This window comes from Rhipicephalus microplus, chromosome 3, assembly GCF_043290135.1.
Source record: "Rhipicephalus microplus isolate Deutch F79 chromosome 3, USDA_Rmic, whole genome shotgun sequence".
NCBI lineage: Eukaryota > Metazoa > Arthropoda > Arachnida > Ixodida > Ixodidae > Rhipicephalus > Rhipicephalus microplus.
In genome coordinates, this window is record NC_134702.1 from 284,144,807 (window position 1) to 284,159,535 (window position 14,729).

Genomic DNA, 14,729 nt, shown 5'->3' on the forward strand with positions numbered 1-14,729 from the left:
TAAAGTTGACTTGCCGGGGGAAAGGGGGGGGGGAGCCCTCCTTAAAAAATAGAAGACGACTCCCCCTGCCCCTCCCCAGACTTTCAGCCCTGGTCGCGGAATAGCACATCATTGGTTAATTAAAGACAACGTTTTCTTTTTATATCTATAGGTGGGGTTAGTCTTTCAGTCACAGCGAAACGTATAGTGATAGACAAAGTGATGATTCACTTACGTGTAGTGCGTTGATAAGCCTACAAATACAAAGGCGAGAAGGTGTGTGGCCAGCTCGTTCTGAATGCCCACTTCTTTTTCTAGGCCTCCCATTTCGACTAGGCCATGGACTTTGTCTCCTTTTTTTTCGTACGTCAGTGCTTGCTTTAAAGACATTTCATCCACAATCAAAGAGCCCATTTTTTCCTAACAAAAAAAATGGGGGGGGGGGGGGGAATTCACTGTTAACAGACATGCGTTATATATCGGCGGAGACAGTTAATTATATAAATAACCTTCTTTGTTGTTCCGTACATGACCCATAATTTAACAGAAATGATTAGGGTTTAGAGCAAACATAGCGCACTGCCGTATACTCTTAAACAATACATCTTACGTTCGAGTAATCCTTGCCACAGGTCTGGTCCCTGTTTATTCACTTTAAATCACTTTTCATTCGGCTATACTAGCATGTATTTTGATCAGTCAAACACTGCCGCGTGCGCTGCTTCCTTCGTTATTCGCGTGCATATTGTAAATAATTCTGATCGAAGTAACGTACCCGTTCGGACAAGTGTGTGCTTTCCGTGTGCAGCCTTTGCTTCATTAGCGACGAAACAACTGCTCCAGTACAGTAGCCAATGTAACGCTTCAGTGTCATGCGACTTGGAAGGGTGAGGCACCCAGACCTCCGCAACATTTCGTACCCGCAGGGTGATTTAGCTTGCCACATTATGGCCTGCCTGATGGTCACCTCTTTCCAACGGTGATTTTTCTCACGCAGGCATTGCAATTGCTCCTTCAAAAATTCAGCCTTCTTGTCGTTCTCGTCCAGCATTTCCTGATGATGAAAGGGCAGTTGAAATGCGTAAATCACGCGCAAGATAACATACTGGAAGAAAGCGGAAGTGCAGGGGAGAATGGAAGCTTGACCCGCTGAAACATCGTAGAGCAGGGAATGCCGGCGCATCCAACAATTCGACATTTACGTACTGGACTTGCCCTTGTCAAGACAAGTTTAGATGTTGTGGGAGAGTGAGCAAACGTTCACACACACGCTACTAAAGGAGGCTATTGCTGTCCTGACAAAGAATAGTGCACCTGATTGTCGAAACCTTGCATTTGGCATCATTCCTTATTCAACAATTCATAATCGCGAGAAAAGATATGCGTTTACTCTTAAGACAATAATAGATGTTTCATGTCACCACGTGGACATTCAATTGCAGCTATGCTACATTAATGAATTGCGCAACTTCAGACTTGCGTCATGTTCAGTAACCGGCCACCGACTCACACATACGGACTAGCGGAAACTGTTCACTTACACTTTCCAAACCATTCCTTCCTTTTTGAATGCAATGCTGCTCGCTCAAGTTTATAAGGCAGACATCACATGTGCGTCAAGCGTGGCTTCCTGTACGAGCATAAACCGATCGGCCCATAGCACCAACACAACACAGCTTGCAAATTACTGTCTTTCCAGTTGTCAGTCCAATGTCCCTAATTGTTTGCGACGACAGAAATTTGAACTCGTTGTTCGCAGGATAAAGGAATAAACTCGGGGTGCGCCAATCACGCAAGGGGGTACACACCGACCTTCGTATCTTAAACACTTGCTCATGTGCGCGCTTACCCACCAACCTTCTTTTATTCCGTGTCCTTATGTCAGGCCTACACCTTCGTATGACCAGAAAGATTGCCAGCATCGGCGTACACTAAAATGTCACGTAAATTTATATGAAGAAGAAAATCTATAAACAGAGTTTCTCTCGAGCAGACATCATGACAGCGGACTTGTCATCCTTAAGGCTATAATTGTATTTCAGTCTTTCAGAAAACAAGCCTGCTTGTCGAAACGCCGCCTCGAAACAACTTTGCTAAAACTACTGATTAAGCGAGTTGGTTCATGATTATTTTCAGTGTTTGTGTGTGTGTAAACAGCGATTAAAGAATGGGAACAACCCCTGTTCACAGGTTTTTTACTACAAGCTTCCATCCTCCCCTTTCTGACGTTTCTTACAAAAAAGTATAGGGACACTAAGTTAATAGACTGATAAATGAGTACCTGATAATTCTCTATCGTTCCTGTTCCGATCATACGACTATTAGAACAGAAAAAATTAAGACTAGGTTTAATGTTCTGAGTTTGGCGAACAATCTTCGACACGTGCACGTCGCTTTATGTTGCGTCGCTCCTTGTGTACTTGGCCGCATTGGCTGAGAACATTTCTTTGAAACTTGCTACTTCAGACCTTGCATCTACTAACACAGCAGTCTTAGACATTACCTGAGGCCGTCAAAGTATGACGTCACTGCTAGCCGATGCGCGAGAACTTAAGGGTAGCATCGCCACCTTTACAATCTCTTATAGTTTCGAGAATTCCTTCGCTCACCGGACGTCCTCTCGTAGTACGGGTGATGTTGATAGAATTGACTTACTCCTAAATTGTTATTATGTTCAGAGTCATTTAAAATTAAGTGCGAATATAAAAGGATTAATATAACATTCGTCCACTGACGTAACTGCGTACCTGCAGCGTTAGAGCGCCATTCGCCTCGGCGAGGGCTTTCATCTCGAAAAAATCTTTCTTTAGCTTCTCTAGCTGTGAATGCAAATTACTGTTCATTTCTTTCAGCCTGCTGCACTTCCGCCGCAACGTCTTAGTTGCCGCGACCAGGGAGCGCATCTTCTTCAAACCGATCGACGTTTGCGACGTCATGGAGCGCCGCACTGGCCTCTTCTGGTGTTCCCCTTGTATAACTGAACTACAGTCCTCCATGTTGTCCTGACTTGATGGAAAATGCAACCACTCGGCCTCTTGTGCAGTTTCAATTGGGTTTTCAGAACTATATACTTCCCCAGGCTCCGCTGATGCTCGCTCTTCTTGAGAAGAATCTGCGTTGGACGTTCCCCTGTTAAGCCGAAAAAATAGCGAAGCATGACAGATATATTGTCCCGCTAAACGCATAAGGGAATACTGCTAACATTATTCTTATCCGTTGTTGTGTTAGACTTCAAGTTTTACTTACAGTATTTTTACTTGTATGGGTGCCAGCGTTGTTTCCCCCTGCGTTCGTTTTAGCCGCTTTTTCCGCGGCATTGGATCTTGCCCACGTGGATCAGGAGAAGCGGGAAATAAGGAAGGCACGGCTGTGGGCTTCAACATCTTCCTTTTCGTCACTGTTCTGTAATCTTCAGCGGTAAAATGCAGGCTGCATACCTTCGACCGGTCGCTGGGCTCCCAGCGATGCTTTCCTGAACCTTCATCAAAGGTAAAGGCGTATACGCATGGCTAGCAAGATTGCAAAATAACAGTCCATAACACCTTTTTTGTAATTAATTTTTCCAAAATGTAACAAGCCAAATGGGGAGGTTAAGAAAAAGCATAGCCACGATTTTATTCTGGGGAAGTACCTGTATACCCATTTAGTGCATTTTCATATTTTCTCGCAGCCTTTGTAAATGTCTTTTTAGATGACTACATTCGTCGATTGATGTTTAGTGATGGTACGTGGTCGAGTCCAGTGGCATACTTGAAGCCCTTTATTCGAAGAGCTCATTGGCTATACAAGGTTTCATAACAAAGCTGAATTTCCTAATGGCTGCTCAGTAACGAAGCGCGACCCAATACGACAGAGCCGAAACCGAGGCGCACTTGAGCGCCTTGGTCTTGGTTTAGAGCGCAAACCTCTAACCTGTACAATGACTCCGCCGTTGACGACGATGACTTCAGTGGTTTTTGTTCTTTTGCATTCTCCAAAACGAATCTTTGTCATGCATGATGTAATCTCAGATGCAGCACGCACATAAATAGAGTATCTGTCGCTGATTATTCCAGGTTCCTCATTTCGGTTTCACCGGCTGGGTCTCTTAACCCTCACAGAGCCGATGGGCTCATTGCACGAAGGACTTCAATTATGTCATTATACCCGACCGCCTGCCAGCCCTATATAGAGTGAACAGTTAATCGCCACATTTCGTTACCGGCGTAACGTTTCTAATTACCTTAAGTAAGCTTATACAGAAACGAACAAAGCTGTATGGGAAGATAGAGGTTTGAGATGAGAAATACATTTGACCAAATTCGGTCGCTAACTTCAGTGACACCCAGTGTTCAAGAGTTGTCCATCGCTAAACACACACACACACACACACACACACACACACACACACACACACACACACACACACACACAGAGAGACAAACTGTGGAGGCAGCACGTAAATATTTCATATCATTAATTTTTTTATGGATTTCGGCGGCATTTGTTGAGGCAGCCTTCGGGAAGGGTGCTCGAACCCCTCGCAACCCACCGCTACGCATTTTTACATAATTTACAGATTTCGTATATTTACTTTTTTCTTGTGTGCTATATTTAAATTTCTTGGCACTATTTGTGGAGCCTGCCATATTAGCCGCGGTACTTTAAAAAAGCTTTCATGTTTTTTAGCTCAGTGAATTAGCATAACACACGGAAATAAAGTTTACTAAAGCACCCTGGTGCTTCTTGCTAGCTTGCAACTCGTTCTGAATTGAAACGACTCTCAAAAACACAAGACTCACCTTTTCTTCCAATTGCCTCGATCCATTCTTCCCGTATGTCTGTGGCAGGAAACTCGTGAAAACTTACTTTACTTTGTTTGCCTTGTTCCGATTTGCAATATGGCACGCAGCAATACACCATACTTACATTTGAGGTGTCAGCTCATCTAAAAAAAAAAAACTGCACGCGGCCACTATTAGAGCTGACTACTGCAGCTATCTGCCGTCTGCAAGTTTCTGCACACGACCTACTGTGTTTCTGCGTATCTTCTGCAATTTGTGTATGCGTATCGTCTGGAACCATCGTGATTCAGTGTGAACAATGAATGCCTAACAATAGTTTTTTTATCTCGTTGGACTACGTTTTCATTCAAGAAATATTTTCATAATAAATTTTCCTTCATTTGTAGAAAAGTTCCCGTCTGCTTGCCACTGTGACCCTTTGTGTGCTTTTTTTACGGTTCTATTTCTGCTTCAAACGTCCACACGAATGCAGCCAACTCTGACGAGGAATCATATCGCTTTATTTGCCATATTTTACACATTCATACACAATTCATGCACAATAAGAACGATTTGCACTGCCACAGCGATGGCTGAAGCAGACGACAGCGAACAGGTGCTGCCTAGCGCCACGCCGCTCGTAGGTGACGGCCCTAGCGGCAGAAGGTATGAACTAGAACGTGGGCGCTGGAAGAGGTGCTCTCTGGGCAGGTCAGGAGTGTAGTAGGTCATGGTTTTGGCTCTCAAAAGGTTGGATTCGCTCGCAGGATTTCAAGCTGGACGGTTGTGCCCTCGCGATCTCCGACTTCAGCGTAGCTCCCGCCGACTGGTTCGCCCTCCGCGGTCTCCTGACGCCGTGTAGCTCTCGCATTGTGGCACCCCGCCCTTGGACTGCTTCGACCGGATCCCCACTTTCCTATCTCCTTCTTTTTTCCTCTCGTTGGCTGTCTTCTTCTGCTTCTACTTTCCTTCTATTCTTTTTATCCCTCCTTCCCCCCTCCCCTATAAGGCACTGCGCCGTGTCGCCTGAAGGCAGACAGAAATTAGGTGCCTTTTTCCTCTTCATTGTAACCACTACCACCACCACCTCTCAAAAGGTTCGTGCATAGCCTCCTATATAACTAATGGTCTCTTCGTTTTGGCTGCACCGGCTGAACCAGTTCAAAGGGTGCAGCACCTTCGTCCTCGTTTTGCCGGAGCAGCGCGCGCCCTCTGTCGCACCCTCTGCACTGGCTCCCTCGTTTTGTCTAGGTGTAAGCCTAGTTCCTGACGAGTTCTGTACCGGCGTGCACGCACTCCAAAGCAGGTGCAGAGTAGTGCAGCATGGCGGGCGTCCCCCCAAGGCCAGAGCAGACGACGTTGCAAATAGTTGTTCAGGGCGTTCAAAAGGAAGTTAAGGCACTTCACAATCCCGACGGGTCATTTATGACGGACGCCAACGGTTACGTCTATGAGGCATCAGGTAAGTCAGGCTGCATGCATTGCCAAAAAACGTGGTTAGCGGCCAGGAGTCGTAGTCGGTCAGCAAACAGCCTCGTAGCATTGCTTATGCTATGTCGGTATTTTTAATCTTGGTTTTCGCCCTTGCAGACGGCAAGCGCGTTACGTTGCGGTTCATGGCAGGGAATCGTGAAAATGACCCCCCTCCGGCACAACCGCCGACGCCTTCTCCTGCCTGCGACGGCGACGTTGACAGCGATGGGGCTTTAGCCGCATTTCCAGCAGCAGCCGCGTCGGCTGAAGATGTGGAAGAGCTTTGGAGCGCCCGAAAAACAAGGTTCTTCATCGCCAAATACTCGGAAATGAAGGACTTGGTGGGAAAAACCAGGGCACTTCGGTATGTCATCCTATGTCCAAAATTATTTGCAGCTTTTTATTATTCCGTTTCACTCTAGGCAAGCACCAACAAGATAAGGGCGCATGAAGTTCACAATGGCGATGGTTATTGTTGCCTACATTTTACTGCCAGCAATTTACATTTTACTGCCCCCCCCCACTGAAAAAAAATTTTGGCTATGCGCCTGACTGTGACATATACGTTTACATATACACACAAACAGTATGTATAGTCACGCACATATATACACAACGAAGGCATTCGTAATGTTTCATTAAGTCAAGTGATCTTCAAAAACAGCGACGGTGCTTTTGTGTTGGGCATTGCACAACCGCTGTCTTGCCGAAAAGGTGCAGCACCTCCAAGCTCAAGCCATGTTGCAAGTGTAGTGCTGCCTTGAGAATTTGCACTAGAGGGAATTGCATGTTGTTATTCTGAGGCACATCTCTAGCAAGTCTCGCCCTGCAGTCCTTGTGTCTTCACTGTCTGTCCGCATTTCTCTCGCACTGCCACTTTTCAAGATGGTGCAGCTCATTGTTAAAAGAGATATGCTTCTTGACACGTGCTACCCTATCTTTGAACCTAGACTGCGCCGTCGTGTCAGCAAACAAGGTTGCGCAGCTGCATGTTTTACAATGCAAAGACAGGTTAGAATATGGCTGTCTCCTTAGTGAAGCTTTATGATCCAAAAGAGTGATTTACACAATGTTCAACTTCTCCAACATAATGCTTCCCGCACAAAAAGAACGTTCGCAGTTATCAGAAGTGTGTGAATAGTGAATTTCGGAACCTAATCAAGTAAGAGTCAAATAGTAATGGCACCAAATAGAATACAAATAGTAATTGAATACTGTTTGAATAGTAAGTAGACCATTTTCAAAACAGCCTTAGAACAGAACATTTTATTTGAAACAAATAGTCACAAACTTTCGACAAAGGCCATTACAGTCAGTTTGAATCTACTCAAAATACCACAATTACGAAAACTAAGGTAATCTCGTATGCAGCAGGAACTAGAATATTCGTAACATTTTGTAATTGTAGGTTCAACTACGGCATTGACTAGCGTTATCAACGTGAGACTTTGTCACCTCACTTTAAATAAAATTGGGACACAAAAACAAAACAATTTACAACCAAACATTGCAGATACAACTAAATATGTAACGGAGCAGATCAACCCGTCATCACAACATGGCCTGCGCACTAAAAGCGGATAACAATGGGCGTTGAAATTTACATCTGCAAGAACAATTTACGCAAACGCAAAACTTGTATCTGTTGCTAGTCGTGAAGCTGCAAGCACTCGTAGTTCCCACCTTTGGTTATTACAAGACGAAGACAGGAGCTGATAAATGCGATACAGCTAAAGTGCAGTAAAAATTGAGCAAGAATGGAGCTTTCAGAAGCGCATTCATTCGACAATCAATATAGTGTAGGTAGTCTTGCAAAAGCTTGGGCTGCGTACAGGTCACATTAGGGATTGAAAGAATGACTTGTAGCTGTTTCGTTGTTTTGGGGTTCTCCCGCCAGTGCCGATTATTAAAAGAATATTTGTTACTTAGAATATGTGCAATTCGATTCGACTTAGGAACCGAATACAGTGCTGTTTGATTCATTATCCAAAATTTTCGAATAATCGAACATCCCTAGCAATTATCCCTGAAAGCTACACATATGAAGTACTAAGGAAAGGTTCATGTGCTACTGCAAGACTTGGGTCACGTTACGTCGCTTCCTTCTTTCCTACTAACTGTGCTTTGCTTTTTTGTTTAGCACAAGAAGGCTTCTGTGGAAGAAGTTGGCTGAGGCCATCAATACGGAGTTCTTGTGCAACGTGACTGCCACACAAGTGGAAAACAAATGGAAGTCGCTGGACAGAGCATATAAAAAGTCAAAAAAAGACAACAATTCTTCAGGTCACCACCGTGTGAACTGTGAATATGAAGAGTAAGTTACGATTGTGTCTTCATATCTTCAGTGATTCTCATAGTGTCTATTACAGAGAGCTGGCAGAAGTCTTGGAAAAAGAACATAGTGTAAATCCAAGGCTGCTCTTGGAGCCTGGAAAAACAATCCTGCCTAGTGCAAGTCCAGAGTAAGTAAAAATTACTTAATTTGTGCTGTAGCCTGGAAATGACATGGCACCTGTACAATTACTTTCAACAGCACCAGCATCACTGAAGCACCTCAAGATGCAGCAGTCCCAGTCGAGTGCAACACAGCATCCAAAGTTCGGAGCAGCACAACGCCAAAAAGGAAGCGCCAGAGTAGGTCCCAAGTCACGCCGCTCTTGGAGGCATTAGAAAAAATGCAAGCTTCGAGAGCTAAGCAAGAGGAGGCAGCAGTGAAACAACTGGAGGAAAGAAAAAAATGGGAAGAGGCAAAGGCAAAGCGGCATGATGAGCGCATGCAGCGATTCGATCGGTTGATCGACGTACTCTCAAATAAGGACGGGTTATAATATGGGCAATAAACTTTTATAACACTAGCAGTGTCTACTCCATCTAATTTGTTAAAAAAAAACATTGCTTCTAGACGCGGCACCCCACTTCGCAAAACATTTGCACACTGAATAAATCGCGAAGCAAAGATGAACTTCTAGCACTGTTCCTTTGCAATGAACTCTCGCAGAGACTGACTGTAGCATGGCAGACTGCAATCAAAATCTCCTGCACTTTCATCATTGCCCACATCTTCTTCTTGGGGAAGCGTTGCAAGTTCCTCAAGGAAGTCCCTTTCATCGTTGCACATGTTGTGTAGCACACACGCAGCCATAACTATATAGCAGCACTGTTGCACACTTTTTGCATCAACAAGGTAGAGCCTCCTAAAACGCTGTTTAAGCAGGCCGAAGGTGTTCTCAATAAGCACTCGTTGTTGACTGTGTCGTTTATTGAAGCTCTTTTTCCACGTAGGAAAAGAACTTCCATTGTCCTTGAATGGGGTCATGAGCCATGGCATCAGTGGATATGCACTGTCACCCAGTATATAATTGTCTTCACATTCCTGAATTGCGCGTGCAAAGAAGGGGCTCTCCCTCAGGACACGGGCGTCGTGAACCGAACCTGGAAACCCAATAAACACGTTCAGCAACTTGTTCCTGTCGTCGCAGATTCCTTGCAGGATTATCGAAGGCCACTTTTTCCGGTTGAAGTAAGACTGCGTAGATTCGCTTGGAGTGAGTATCCCGATGTGTGATCCATCGATACAGCCGATGGTGTTTCTTGGGCCCTTGCCTTTACTTTTGGCGAGGAAGCCGTTCTTTATGCGGGTCACTTCCGCGCTACTAGGCCAGCAAATTATCTCATCGCTAATAGCGTGTAAGAAGTGAACGACCCGTGTCACACAAACATGAACAGACGACTCGGTAACATCGAATTTGTCGCCTATGGCGTACATAGATATTTGTGAGCCTAGGTACACAAGCGCTATGAGGCATGTTTTTTCGGCACTGATTTGTTGGCGGCCTTGCACTGCCCTTGGGTAGAAGGCTGAAGTCTTGAACTTGGCACTGAAACTATCAAAAGTCTCCCTGGACAGCCTGAAGAGGCGCTTGAATTCATACTCATGGTACCTGCCGATAATGCTTTCGTACCCGGGTACACGGTTGGCATCGTCGCGCACCAACGCGCACGCGACCAAGATGCACGCATCGTCGTACTCATCGTCGCAGTCACTGCAAACGGCACCGCTGACGGAATCGTCGTCGCTGCTCGAGTCCAGCAATTCCATCGCAGTCACAAGAAGTGCCATCACGGCCGTGTATTGATCGGACAAGGCGGCGGAGGCGGCTATTTTAGGCTTACACTACAAGGTGTTCTCCGGCCTGCACTCACGTCAACTCACGCCTTCGTTTTGGCTGTAGCCGTCGCGCGCTAGTGTCGGCTAGTGCCGAGGCGTGGTTGAGGCTGCACCTGCACTTGCTCGACCGGCGCTGCACGCTCACTGCACCGCTTGGCACCGCTTTTTCTGCACCTGCACTTTTCTGAACTAGTGCAAGCCAAATCGAAGATTCCTTAACTAAAGTTATAGAAAAGGCTATGGTTCGTGCCACCCGGTGGCAGCAGACGCGGCCTGGTAGTAGTGGTTTCGTGTTTGTGTCTGCGTTAGCCGTAGTGGAAGAGGTTTGCCGTCCGTATTGCCAGCGTTGCTGACGGCAACACTCGTGGAGCTCGCGGTTGTTTAATCGGCCGTGATGAAGCTGCTATCTGCCTGGAGGCCGTTGAGCAGCGCGTGTGCCCAGCAGTCGCGCCGCTGCTACTCAATCACCACAAATGGCGAGCACTGGCTGCACGGCTACCTGAGCGATGCGATGGTGCGCTTTCGGGTTGCCCTGCGCACCCTGTGGCCCCGCGGTCGAGTGGCCGTTCACCGTGGCCAGGGACCGCCGGTGCTGTCACGTTACCTGCAGCGGTGGGCGAAACAAACGCGAGCTGCCGACTTGCGGAGACGCGCCGCCCGTCAGCTGTTCGCCGGCGCTCGCCTGCCGCTCATGGGGCTCACTGGTGTGTGCCTCATCACCAAACCATCCCTGGTCACCAGCGAAGAGGAACTGGAGAGTGTCTGCGTCGCACTGCGGGTGAGTGCTTCATCAGCTGTCACGCTCTTCGCGATCGCCCTTGGTGTAGATGGTGACAACTCAAGCACGCTGCCCAAGCGGTATCTTGGTCATGCATTGTCCATTTCGTCACAATGCCGTTGCGGAAATCATGTCTCCCTTCTCCTGAACTGCGTTGTATTTTTGGTGCAACTTGTTTGCAATGGCGCTGCGCGCAGAGTAAAAAAAAGGGTGGTCATTGGCAGGTGCGCGACGTAGAGTCAACCGGCTTATTGGTGCAGGAGCAGCGCGCAACGAGAGATAAGTTATCCTTTATTTGTTGGTGTTTGTGAACACGATGATTAGTTTTTCTCTCCTAATAAATAACTTGCGTTGCGAGTACTGTGGGTGTGGGACACGGGCAACGTTGCAGTGACCTTGACCACGTGAACGGGGTAGGCGGCTGTTTTGAAGAACGGAGTGTCTAGCGTTACGTCTAGACATAACGATAGAAGCTGTTAAAGTTGCGTTCAGACGTAAAAATAAGATGTAGAGTTACGTCCAGCGTGACAACAATACAGTACCTGCTTGTTAAACCCACGAAACCGATCGGCAGCAGTGGTGTAGTGAGCTAACGCAGCACGTGCAGAACAGTGCAGTCGTTGGTTCAAGCCCTACTAGAAATTGTTTTATTCATTTTTTGTGCAAGTATTTTTCTGAACAGGGCAGCATTATTGTTCCAAGGGTGTTGATTATATATATATACACACACACACATTTTTTTTTTTTAAAGAAAATAGCCTTCGTGGCTGCGGCGGACGTGCAATACCACGTTGCTACAGCGGCCTACAGTTCTGCTGTAGCAAAATAGTGAGTGTTTGCGACGAAAGGGCACCGCGAGATTATCCCAGCATGAGCGCTATTGGGAGCTTTTCCTGTAGAGTCTGTGTATTAACTCTGAGTCGTAGAGTTTCCTACAGAAAACTCTATGGCCTCAGTGACAATTCGTTTTGTGTTCTGAGGGGATTTTTTCATGTTTTTACCGTTACACCCATAGAAATATATATATATATATATATATATATATATTGTGGGCATTCGTCATGCGCTTCTTTTCATATATGCATTATCATAATCATCATCATCATCCACCTGGGTCTCTGTCCTCATCTTCACTGGGTGTCACTACAATCATCATTGTCTGTGTGCACGCTCAGTCTCAGACTGCCCGTTCGTCGCTGAGCCCTTGGGCTGAATAAATGCTGTCTCAACCCAGACGTCATACGTGGTGGAGATGGATTTTTGGTCCTCAGTCCTCTCTCGCTTCGCTCGACTCCCTGGAGCTGCGTTCAGGCCGCTGATTACCCCCATTGTCTGACAGCATGTCACAGAACGAGCCTGCCGGCGCTGCTACCATCGCTGCTGCCATCTCTCCCCCGCCGTCTTCAGCCGCGCTTCCTGTTTACGTACACAGCCACCAGCGTGATCCCCCTCTCTTCGCCGGTCTTCGCGAGGAAGATGTGGAAGACTGGCTCGATGAGTACAGCCGCGTGAGTGTTGCTAATCACTGGATCGATAGCGCCAAGCTCCGTTACGTCTCTTTCTTCTTGGCCGGTGTGGCGAAGACATGGTATTTCAACCACGTCATTGACTTACCCGACTGGGCGACCTTCCAGCACCAGCTGCGACATGTTTTTGGGACACTGGCCATTCGTTTCGCCGTCGCGAAGAGGACCTTCGATACTCGCCTACAACATCCCGGCGAATCTTACACTTCTTACGTTGAGGATGTCCTTTCACTGTGCCGGCGTGTCAATTCATCTATGCCAGAATCGGACAATGTACGCCACATCTTGAAAGGCATTAGACCGGTTGTTTTTAATGCCCTCGCTGCGCAAAATTCAGCTACCATCGCTGACGTCGTCACGACATGCCAGCGCCTTGATTCGCTGGACTGTGCCGGCTTGTCAATTCATTTATGCCAGAATCGGACAAAGTATGCCACATCTTGAAAGGCATTGGACCGGTTGTTTTTAATGCCCTCGCTGCGCAAAATCCGGCTACCATCGCTGACGTCGTCACGACATGCCAGCGCCTTGATTCGCTAGATTCCGTTCGTCTCCAAACGGACATTGGCGACCACCACTCCACGTCCCATGGCCAACTACGTGACCTCATCCAGGACATTATACGAGAAGAATTGCGGTTTATGGGCTTCACACCTTCTTCACCGCGTTCAACACAGTCTTCGGGAGTTCCTTCGCGTGACTTCATTAGGGATGAACTTACATCCATGACCGGCCCTGATCTTGCAAAACCACCTGTTTCTCGCACCATATCAACCTACGCTCAAGTCGCTTCCGCGCATCCGAGCTACGTACACATGACGTTGCCGCAACCATCCTACGCGTCGGTTGCTGCCATTCCCCTGGTCAACTACTGTTCGATGCCACCTGACCCTTCTTCGGCCCACCTGAGCGCGCTATCTCCAAGTGCCCCTAATGCCTTCTACTCCCCACCCTGGCGCTCGTCCTGCCCTGTCTGCTATTACTGTGGGTATCGCGGCCACATTTCTCGTTTCTGCCGCAAGCGCCAGCAACACGAGCGCCACGGTTACGACATGCGTGAACGAGATGTGTACTATCAAGGTCAACGCCATTCATCACCTCCACACCGGTCTCCCTCTCCGCCCGCATCCAGTGCACCTCGGAACAGCCGGAACTCAAGGCGCCGTTCACCATCACCCTTTCGCCGCTCCTTCTCCCCACTTCGGCCTGCCTCATTCGTCATTAACAGTCATTCGAAAAACTAAGTAATGGAGTTTCTGGGGGAAAAACTGCATTTTGAATTAGGACTGATATTCCTCCATCATGCCCGTGCAACATGATTTCGGTGGTAGTGGAAAGAGTGTACGTGGATGCTCTGGTGGACACGGGTGCGGCATTTTCTGTTATACGCGTCGATTTAGGCCAGCGTCTGAAAAAAGTGATGACCCCTTACGATGGACCCATGTTGGTATCTGCGCAGGGGTTTACCATTCACCCTTCAACTTTCCGTACAGCCCGCATTTTTATTGATGGTATCCGACACCACATTCAGTTTGCCGTTCTCACTGACTGCTCTCACCAATTGATTTTAGGGTGGAATTTTCTTTTTTCTGCTTCCGTGGCTATTTGCTGTGGTCAACGCGTCGTCCACCTCACCGACACGGACTGCACACTCACTGACGACCCCCAGAGGCCACTTCGTTTCAGAGCTGCGGAGGATACCGAATTACCACCAGGTCAAGAGCGAATTGTAACGATTACCTCCAAGGACATCGACCATGGTGATGTCTTGGTCTCACCATCATTTAGTTGCGTCGGTAAAAGCATCATTCTCGCTTCCGGTGTAGTTCGGTTTCTCAATGGTTCCGCACTTGTCGCCGCTGTGAATACAGCATCCGAAAAAATTCTACTGCCTCAGAACACCACGGTGGCCTGCGTGACGGATCCTGAGCCTGCGTGCATCGTGCCACTTCATGCCGTCTCCTCCCATGACAGCCCTAGTGGTGAGCCTGCTTCTTCCGCCTTTAGTGAAGCCATTAGTGATGACTTGACACCTTCACAGA

At 47.4% G+C, this 14,729-nt stretch overlaps 1 protein-coding gene across 8 annotated transcripts in view; it reads left to right on the forward strand.

The window, feature by feature from the left end:
* The first annotated feature begins 5,458 nt into the window (after positions 1–5,458).
* The window catches only part of Pink1 (PTEN-induced putative kinase 1), a 446,363-nt gene continuing 437,092 nt past the window's right edge, over positions 5,459–14,729 (forward strand). For 7 of the 8 annotated variants that reach the window (XR_012893957.1, XR_012893956.1, XM_037419262.2 and 4 more), the window contains exon 1: positions 10,601–11,161. Coding sequence is in view for 5 of the 8 variants with exons in the window: in XM_037419262.2 (XP_037275159.1) it covers positions 10,778–11,161 (384 nt within the window). In the remaining 3 variants the exon portion in view is untranslated. Of the gene's footprint in view, positions 5,840–10,600; positions 11,162–14,729 lie in introns of those variants that run through there. The other variant, XM_075887744.1, reaches the window with a different exon arrangement.